This window comes from Crocuta crocuta, unplaced genomic scaffold, assembly GCF_008692635.1.
Source record: "Crocuta crocuta isolate KB4526 unplaced genomic scaffold, BGI_CrCroc_1.0 scaffold15, whole genome shotgun sequence".
In the NCBI taxonomy this organism is placed as follows: domain Eukaryota; kingdom Metazoa; phylum Chordata; class Mammalia; order Carnivora; family Hyaenidae; genus Crocuta; species Crocuta crocuta.
The window spans coordinates 4,389,007-4,399,202 of NW_027530508.1; the positions used below are offsets into that span (position 1 = coordinate 4,389,007).

A 10,196-nucleotide genomic window follows, 5' to 3' on the forward strand; every position below is an offset into this window, starting at 1 on the left:
CCTCATACCAAACAGACCAGGATGGTTCTCTGGATATCCAAGGCAACCATCTTGTCCTTGCCCTGATCCTACAGTGTTTACTGAGGGGACTCAGTGATCTCCCCTGCCTATTCCCTGGATAATCCAGACTCAATACAGCTGGCACCTTCCCTCTGCTGACTAAGAATGAATCACAGCCCTCTTGGCGGTACGAAAGCAGACCATAAATGTGATCTCCTCCCTTCCTTGGCTCCCTCAACACACAGGCTACTCTAGGATCCTATTTGCTTGCTTGGCCAGTGTCTTTTCCAGTACTCTGGAAAGTACAACTGGTCCCCAGCTCCTGCCCAACCTTTCCCTGTCCAGTGATGACTGCTCACAGACGAAAGACACACACATGAGAAGGAATGTGTTTTTATGGAAAGAGTGTTCTAGAATGAGGGAAGCATTATGCTGGGGGGGAGAGGTGGTATGGTTGGTGATATTCAAATTTTAGAGTAGCTTGAAATGTTTATAACTGACAGGTTGGAGTCAGATTCATAATCCTTCGCATTGTTAGAATGGGATATTGTCACAGAAAGTTTCAGGCAGCACCTTTGATCACTCGGGCAGGTTAAGTATTAAACCTTGTTTTTACTGCAGGTGTTTCTGCACGTGCCATGGTACAGCCTGCATGGAATCCAAGGCTCTTGGCTCTTGCCAGAGTAGGGTCTGAACAGGTCACCTGGGAAAAACATAGCCATGTTTAGTTTCCTTGCAGCAGTGACAACAGGAGTGGGGAAGCATGATTTCCATGAGAATATGAACAGGAGCTGGAGTCAGAAGCACTTCAGTTCACATGTGGGCTCCGTCATGATAGCTCCTCATCCTAAAGCCAGATGCTTCAGTTGGCTGGCCCACCATTGCGTTATTTTCACAATGGGTGTGATAACGTTTGTGATGTTAGATCAGCATCTCTTGTATGCTCAGAAAAGTAACTTGCACATAGTAAGGGGTAATTAAATAGTAGGCAGGGCTGCTGATATGAAAGTCCTTTCCTGAGGGTCCAGGGCATCAAGGGCTGGCCCTGTGAGCACACACTGGATGCATTCTCAAGTGTCCACACAGAGGTACTCTCCTCACACGGAGCTCTGTCAGGCTCTACTCTGAGGCGGGACATGCATATTCCAGCCCCTGCAAGCCTTTGTACTTTGAAGCATTTGAGCAAACGTTACCACACGTGTTTCCCTTTGTACCTTGGCCCCACAGAAACAGATACTGCGTGTACCTGGGTAGCACACTGGAGCACACGCACAGGCACAGACACACACGGCCGCATTCACACACGTATCAAGCATTATACACATGTGCTCAGTGTACAAACTTCTACTGCCCACGTTCCACAAATGGTGAAAACCCCTCAGTGAACACTGATAGCTATGTATCAGTCAGCCAGATATGTGCATGTGGACATAGGCTCCTCAGCTGAAAGTACCCCGGTGACAAAGTTCCTGACACTTAGTCAGCTTTCTGTAAATATTAGTCATCAATCGTATTGGTTACTTTTTGGAATTTTCAAATGCAAAGGAGCCTTTATAAAGAAAACAGTACGACCAGTCATATCATAATTTCCAGCATGACCTATGTATCAGCCATTTTACAAATGATACCTCACTGAACCTTCATAAAAGCCTATTGTTACCGCTATTCTTTAGATGAAGACATTGAGACTCAGAGAAATCTTGTTCTGTCCGTATTTCCACAGCCTCACACTTGACCTGGCCTAGGATTCAATTTCTTCTCTATTTGACACTAAGCCCATGCTCCTTCCTCTCCATGTGACATTGCCTCTCTATATGAGAGGACTTCTAGGACTCGGTGGCATCTTCCTGCATGATGTCTTCAGGTATGAAGACTTCTTCAACTATCAATAGATAGTCCAAACTCCATAGCTTCACATTCAAGAACCTTTTCAACCACCCACCCATCCCCTCATTTCATACCCATTTATCAGCACTCACACTGTGCTAGGCCACATACTCAGTGCTAAGCATGCAGAGGTCTCCAATGCCCACCCACACAATAAAAACTGGACAAATTCGATTTTGTTCTCTGCATGGCAAAAAGAACATCCTGTTAATTTTGTGTCAACAGAAAGCAAGATGTCCCAAGTTTAGATGAAGTCAGAGAATGTGAGGGGAAAGAAAGTAGAAAGTACTCTTTTTTTTATGTTTTATTTATTTCTGAGAGAGAGAGAGAGACAGAGAGAGGCAACGTGAGCAGGGGAGGGTAAGAGAGAGAGGGAGATACAAAATCTGAAACAGGCTCCAGTCTCTGAGCTAGCTGTCAGCACAGAGCCCAATGTGCGGCTCGAACCCACGAGCTGTGAGATCATGACCTGAGCTGACGTCAGACACTTAACCGACTGAGCCACCCAGGCGCCCCGAAAGTGTGCTGTCTTAATAGCAGACATCCCATAGCATCCGGGCACTGATATATATATGAACTGCCCCCCTGAAATTGGCATTCCAGCCCATGGAAGGCACTCAGTTGCTGCTGCATCAGCCAGCCTGCTGGCTAACCAGAACAAGGAGGTAAAAAATGACACTGCTTCCTCCATGCTGCAACGTCATGGTAGCGCTGCATTTCCTACTGTAATCCTCGCACTCATCACGGGACTCTCCCTCTCTTGGCATCATCCTACTTACAAAAGGAGGGGGTCTGCAGGGCCTCGCTAGTGTGATACTCATACTCTCCTGGATAACATTTGAACTGATGGACTTTTATTTTCTCCCATATACAGTGGATGGAAGCCAGGGCGCCCAAGGTCTCCTCTTTGTAATCACCAGAGGATGGATAGGAACACAAATACCAGGAATGAAGATGATCCAAGCTGTCTTTCCCACACTCTCCACAGGGAAAACAGGTCAAGGCAGCCCCAGGAGGCTTCTGCTTATAATGGCCAAACAAACCAACAAACAAACCAACAAACAAAGGTTTTGCTGTAGATATTTCTAGTTTTTCAGTCCTGCAGCTATTCTAACCCTATATAGCTCCATACCATTTCAAATTGTAATATCCATATCCAGTTAATGCCACCTTTGATCATCCCTCCATCTCCAAATTGAAGTTAAAGATCTGATTTTAAATTATCAGCTTTGCCTGTCACCCTCTGTACTCTGTACCCTGTCATCCCATGTGAGAAATGGGAATGAGAGGGTTTGCACCAGATCAGAAAATCTAAACTGTGTTTGTGAGGGAGGAGGTTAATAAGATGGGTCATACTTTCTAACAACCTGGGGAGTTGTTAAGTATACTCACATCGAGTCACTAGAGATTCTGACTTGATAGGTCCAAAGTGAGGCCAGAATAGGGATGTTGTGCATGAGTTTCCCAGAAAATATGGCCTCCTGCCTGAAGTGAGAGCCGCAACCCTGCCTGACCGTCTCACATTCACCCATAGACATGGCTCAGCTCATTCTCCCGCTTTGGACTTAAAGCATTAAGGGCCAATTAAAATATCACAAATCAAAAACCAAAACATATGCTCTAGACCCTAACAGCTCCACACAAAGCCAAAAGCAATGTTATACATGATTTCTTTGCCCTGTAGGCACCCCAAACATGATCCTTCCCCACCCAACTTGTAAGATTCTTCCTACCCATATATATTCCTACCCAATATACCCATATATTATATAGTCTATATAATATATAAGGCATAAGTCATTTATATATATTCATTCATTCAGTAAACCTACTCTGTGCAAAGCAGTCACTCAATACTAGGAATACATAAATTTAAAAGAAAGAGTCTCGGCTTTCAGTCAGTTTAGTTTCCTAAGTTTATGTTAGGGGCGATGATAGGAAAAATGGTTATCCCAGAAAAGTTTGTCCAGAACAGTTCCTGCCTGTAAATTCTGCCAGGTGAAAATATTAAATTGTTATTAAAGAAGCAACACTATGTACAACTTGTGAAGCATAGAATACTTGTGTTCCTTTGTTGTTATTTGCAAACTTACCTTTGGTTTTTACCACCATTCCAACGTGGGAACTGAACTTTACAGAACATGAGAACAAGTGTCTCTCAAGTAAAGAGGATGAAACAGGGTGAGAAACAAGGGGTAAGAGAAAGTGAAGTAGGGAGAGGGTGGGAAGGGGAAGGAGAAATAGGAGAGGGAGGAGGAAACAGTAATTCTGAATTCAGTCCCAAGAAAAGAGACAACCTTGGTTCGCTATGGGGCTGGGATGAGACTATTCCGGTGTTTCTCTATACATGTCAAGGTTTGAGAGACACTTAAGGACATTCCAGCCTCCTGATTTCATTTTTCCTCAATGCCAATGGTTATAATTACTGCTTTTACAGTGCTCCCTAAACAATCACACTCAAGAAACTTTTTTAAGAATTTGAAAATAATGACCAGATATTTTTCACACAGCATTCATTCCCCCCATTTCAACAGCCAGGGCTCTGCTGTGATGAACATGACTGTCTTACCCAAGCTTAATCATCCCCAAATCAGACTAAGCCAACCCCTGTCCAGACAAACCCCACATATGCCTGGCTTGAACAACACACCTATTTGAACCAAACAGCTAATGCCAACTTGCAGCTCTATCTCTTCTCTAACACCTAAGCCTCAGTTAAAAAATTTAACGCAAACATGATGCTAGCCAAGCCACCCAACCTCAATTCACAGCATTAGTCCAAAACACAACCCCACCACCAGCTTCACCCTAACTTTCAGCCATACCCAACTTCACCCTCAGCTCCATTCAACAAAAATACCCTTCCCTCTCCAGACCACACCAGAACATTAATCCAGACCAATCCTATAAACAGAATTGCTCACCCCCTCCTCATGCCCACTCATTTTTCCAAAACTGCTCTATTTGTGAGGTCATATACCATCCCCATCACAACTCATTCTCCCAAACTACCATTGATTCCTCTGACAGCTCCCCAACTTGGATCCAGTCTCTCACACCAAATGCATGAGTCAGTCTATCCTCCCAATGACAGCACCACCTAAAATGTTTCATGCTTTGGGGCGCCTGGGTTGCTTAGTCGGTTAAGCATCCGACTTTCACTTAGGTCATGATCTCGCGGTTCGTGGGTTCGAGCCCCGCGTCAGGCTCTGTGCTGGCTGCCAGCTCAGAGCCTGGGGCCTATTTCGGAGTCTGTGTCTCCCTCACTCTCTGACCCTCCCCTGCTCACGCTGTATCTCTCTCCTAGAAATAAATAAAAAAGTATTTAAAAAAAGTGAAAAATAAAATGTTTCATGCTTTGATGCTCCACTATCTCAGGAAGAGCAGAAGCAACAGCCTCCTAAATTTTTCTTGGCAGAGCAGAACCAGGGGAGATCTTAACATGACATGGACCTTGGGAGTGATGTTCACAACCTATCTGAGACCAGAAAGGGTTTACGTAGTGCCTATGATATGTGAGTGGGAGTCATCTCAGAGGTCATTAAGGTAACAATACCACATGCAAGACCTCAGGACCTTAGAGAGAGGCCTGAGTTACCTGGAGTCTTAAGAACCAGGATCAGAAGGATGGAAATGGCCATTAAATAGGGCTTCATGACTGACATGTCCTGAGAGAATGGAGGGCTCAGCTGCAGAGGACCTAACAGAGATCACTGCAGCAGAGCAACACCCTGCCTTTATTAGTTTTGGAAATGGGCCAGGGTTGTGTGCAGTGAACTAAGAGGGATGAGACATACTGAGGTCAGCCAGGCAGAAGGATCACATGCATCACATATCTCATCGGGGCACTCTGTGAAAGTGTGGAAGATTTGCCAATGGCACCCATGTCAAGGTGGGCTTCCTTCCCAGAAAGGAAGCCAAACTAGAGACAGTTGGCATTTTGTGTGAGACAAATTTGAATGAATGAATGAATGAATGAATGAAGCAAGAGAAAACTAATACATAATTATAGCAAATAAGGAATCTTTCCTTAAACATTTGTCTTTATCCTCTTGACAGTAGACTGTCTCCCTCTATCAGAGGTAATTACTCGTATGTCCAGTCTTGGACTCGGCATCATGGATTAACAAAAGAGAAGGAGAAGGGGGAGAGAGAGAGGGGGAAGGCAATGATGAAAGAGAAGATGAGGTAGAAAAACTGAAGGGGAAAGTATAACTGGGAGAAGAGAGGAAAAGACATGAGGCAAAAATAATGGCAATTCATATTTACCATGAATCTACCATGTGTCATTTTCTGTACTCAATGGTCTAGATATGAGCACTTAAGAAAACACTGTGAAGTTAGGTAATATTTTCTACATTGCAGACGAGGACAAGAAAGTTTGAAGGGGTGATGTAACATGCCTAAGCCACATATCTAATGAGACATAGAGTCTAGATTAGAAATGATATCTGTCTGAAAGTATGTGGCATTGGGATTTTTCATTTTTCCAGTGAGTGGAAGGACAGAAATGAGAGATAAGGCAAAAACATAATCAATGGCTAAAAATCAGAGAGCAATTCACTATTCAAGACAGTAAATTTAGGGGCACCTGGGTGGCTCGGTCAATTAAGCGTCCGACTTCAGCTCAGGTCATGATCTCAGGGGTTCATGGGTTTGAGCCCCACGTTGGGCTCTATGCTGACAACTAGCTCAGAGACTGGAGACTTCTTCAGATTCTGTGTCTCCCTCTCTCTCTGACCCTCCCCTGCTCACACTGTCTCTTTCTCTCTCTCTCTCTCAGAAATAAGTAAAACATTTAAAAGAAGACAGTAGATTTAGTCTGAGAAATTCAGTGTTCATCTCCTGAGAAACGAGAATGAAAGAGTTTTTTAGAGGAAGCCACACTGACTCCAATAAATCATGTAGAAGATGGAACGTTTGGCCAAAAGAAGAAGAAAAGAAGAAAGAGAAGGAGAAGGATGAGAAGGAGAAGGAGAAGGAGAAGAAGAAGAGGAAGAAGAAGTAGAAGAAGAAGAAGAAGAAGAAGAAGAAGAAGAAGAAGAAGAAGAAGAAGAAGAAGGTGGTATAAGAAAAAATCTGGATGGGGGCCTAGGTGGCTCACGCCATTAAGTGTCTGACTTCGGCTCAGGTCATGATCTTGTGGTTCGTAAGTTCGAGCTCCCTGTTGGGCTCTGTGCTGACAGCTCGGGGCCTGGACCCTGCTTTGGATTCTGTGTCTCCCTCTCTCTCTGCCCTTTCCCTGCTCGTTCTCTCTCTCTTTCTCTCTCTCTCTCTCTCAAAAATAAATTTGAAAACATTTAAAAAAGAAAAGCCCTGGATATTAGAAAAGAAAAACATAATTACTGAAGTTTTAAGAATTTACTGGAGGCACTCAATGGTACAGTGGAGATGAAAAATGACATAATTGATGAACTTAGAGAAAGGCCAATAGAATTTACCCAATCTGAGCAAGAGAGGGAAATTGATTGGAAAAAAAAAATGAACAGGGGCGCCCGGGTGGCTTAGTCAGTTAAGCGTCCGACTTTCGCTTAGGTCATGATCTCGCGGTTCGTGGGTTCAAGCCCCGCGTCGGGCTCTGTGCTGACTGCCAGCTCGGAGCCTGGAGCCTGTTTCAGTCTGTGACTCCCTCTCTCTCTGACCCTCCCCTGCTCACGTTGTCTCTCTTTCTCTCCTAGAAATAAATAAAACATTTAAAAAATTTTTTAAAAAAAAGAAAGAAAAAAAATGAACAAAGTCCCAAACACCTATGGGACAATAACAAAAGAGCTAATATCCAAATCATCCAAGTTCCAGATGAGAGGAGAGAGAGAATGAGACTGATAAATGTATGTGAAGAAATAATGGCTGAAATATTCCCAAATTTAGCAAAAAGCATAGACCTACAGATTTAAGAAGCCAAAAAAATTCTCTATGTGATAAGCCTAAAGAAATTGATGCCTAGTCACATTATAAAAAAATTCTGAAAACTGAATACTAAAAAAAATTTTTAAAAGACAGCTAAAGATGAATGATTCGCTTCCTTTAGTAGACCACATATTTGAATGATAAATGATGTCTTATCTGAAACTATGGAGGCCAGAAGTTGGTGATATAGCATTTCTCATGTACTGAAAGAAAAGCTCTGTCAACCGTGTATTCTATATCAGGCAAAAATATTCGTCAGGAGTGAAGAGGAAATAGAGACATTCTCAGACACAGGGCAACTAAGAGAACTTGTAGACAGTAAGCCAACCCTGAAAGGGTAGCTAAACAAAAGGGAAATGATAAGAAAAGAAGGCTTGAAAGTTTAGAAAAGAAAGAAGGAACACTAAAATGGATAAAAATAGAAGTGAATCTGATAGACCATTCTAATTCTTATCATATTTGATGGTTGTAACAAAAATTATGATGCCATAGGACAGAGTGCTCAATGTATGTAGAGAAAATAATTAAGACGATTATATTTTTAAAATGAGAAGACTAAAGAAACCTAAATGGAAGATTACTGCACTTCACTTGAAATGGTAAGATGTTTATGCCAGCAGATTGTGATAAGTTACATATGTATATTTCTTTTTTTTAATCTTTCGATGTTTATTTATTTTTGAGAGAGAGACAGAGCACGAGCAGGAGAGGGGCAGAGAGAGAGGCAGACATAGACTCTGAAGCAAGCTCCAGGCTCCAAGCTCCAGGCTCTGAGCTGTCAGCACAGAGCCCGATGCGGGGCTTGAACCCATGAACCATGAGATCACGACCCCAGTTGAAGTCAGACGCCTAACTGACTGAGCCACCCAGATACCTCCACATGTATATTTCAATCGCTAAGAAAACTGTATATAGCAATATACTAACACAAAAAACCACTATAAATGAAACAAAACTAGATCAATCCTAAACATCATTGAAATAACACATGGATAGTTTAGAAAAGAGAAAGAGTGGAAACAAACAGAAAACAAATAACAAAAATTGGAACACTTAAGCTCTAGTATATCAATAATTACCATAAAGGTAAAAGGTCTAGACCAACATTAGTAAAAATGGTGGAGTCAAGAATGCTGAAATTTCACCTCTCCTTAAAGCAATGAGAACACAGGCAAAATGGTCAGAATCAACTTTGTTAGAACTCTGAAAATTAACCAAAGGCTTGTTAACTGCCTGACAGCACTTATTCAAGAAGAAAGGCTGACACAGTGACACAGTGAGACAGTGAGCTTTCTAGCATTTTGCTTTTCCCCAGTACCATCTCCCACTCCCAAACTCAGAGCCTTGAAAGTAGGAGCCTGCATTCTTAGTTCTGGAAAGAACAGAACAGACCTCAATCAATAAGAACTGTCATTATTTGATCTGTTTGGTGGCTTCCTGGAAACTGGCTTGAAAGACTTGACTTTATTTCACTTGACTCAGAACTGACTGCTTAAGACCCTATTAGGGGCCGTTCGTCAAAAAAAAAAAAAAAAATTACAGCCATATGTTTTAGTCAGAGCTGCCTGAGAAGATAAATAACAGTTGAGGGGGAAAAATAGATTAATCAAACAGTTTTGAAGGAAAGGCTGGGGAATGAGATGTCCTTATGGGCTTTGGAAAAAACTCTGACACATCCGTGCATGCAAAGAAACAAGGAAGTATGACTCATACACCGGAAAAAAAACAATCAATAGCAAGTGTTCTAGAGGAAGCCCATATATTGGGTCTTTTTAAATAAGCTATTTTATTTACATAAGTCCAAACAGAAAAAGAAACCATGTCTAAAGAACTAAAGAAGACAGAAATAAATAAAGAAGATAGAAAGACATCTATGTACTATGTACTAGCCAAAGCGATGTACAGATACAATGCAATCTTTATCAAAGTCCCAACAATTTTTAAAAAATATGTAAAAATTCATTCTAAATTTTGTAAAGAATCTTAAGACACCCTGAACCACCAAAAATAATCTCAAAAAGAAACCAAAGTTGGAGGCCTCATACTTTCTGATTTTAGAATTTTCTACAAAGTTACAGTGCTACAAAACAGTGCATTACCAACAAACACAGACTTCTTGACCAATTGAACAGAATAGAAAGCCCAGAAATGTATCCTCATGTGTATGCTCAGGTAGTTTTTGACAAGGGTGTCAAGATCGTTCAATAGGAGAAAGAATAGTTTTTACAATAAGTGGTGTGTGGAAAACCAAATATCAACATGCAAAACAGAAAAATTAAGTTAGCCCTACTTTTTACATATACAAAACTTCAAAACTGATGAAATACCTGAGTATATGAACTAAAACTACAAAACTCTTAGAAGAAAACAGGGAGAAAGTTTCATGACATTAGAATGTGTGA

The 10,196-nt window shown here is 41.9% G+C and overlaps 1 protein-coding gene across 1 annotated transcript; it reads right to left on the reverse strand.

Moving 5' to 3' along the window:
- Positions 1–464: 464 nt before the first annotated feature.
- Positions 465–5,552, reverse strand: DEFB116 (defensin beta 116). The gene is given in 2 exon segments (XM_077766905.1): positions 465–703; positions 5,486–5,552. Coding segments are annotated over 2 exon segments (306 nt in total).
- Positions 5,553–10,196: the final 4,644 nt, after the last annotated feature.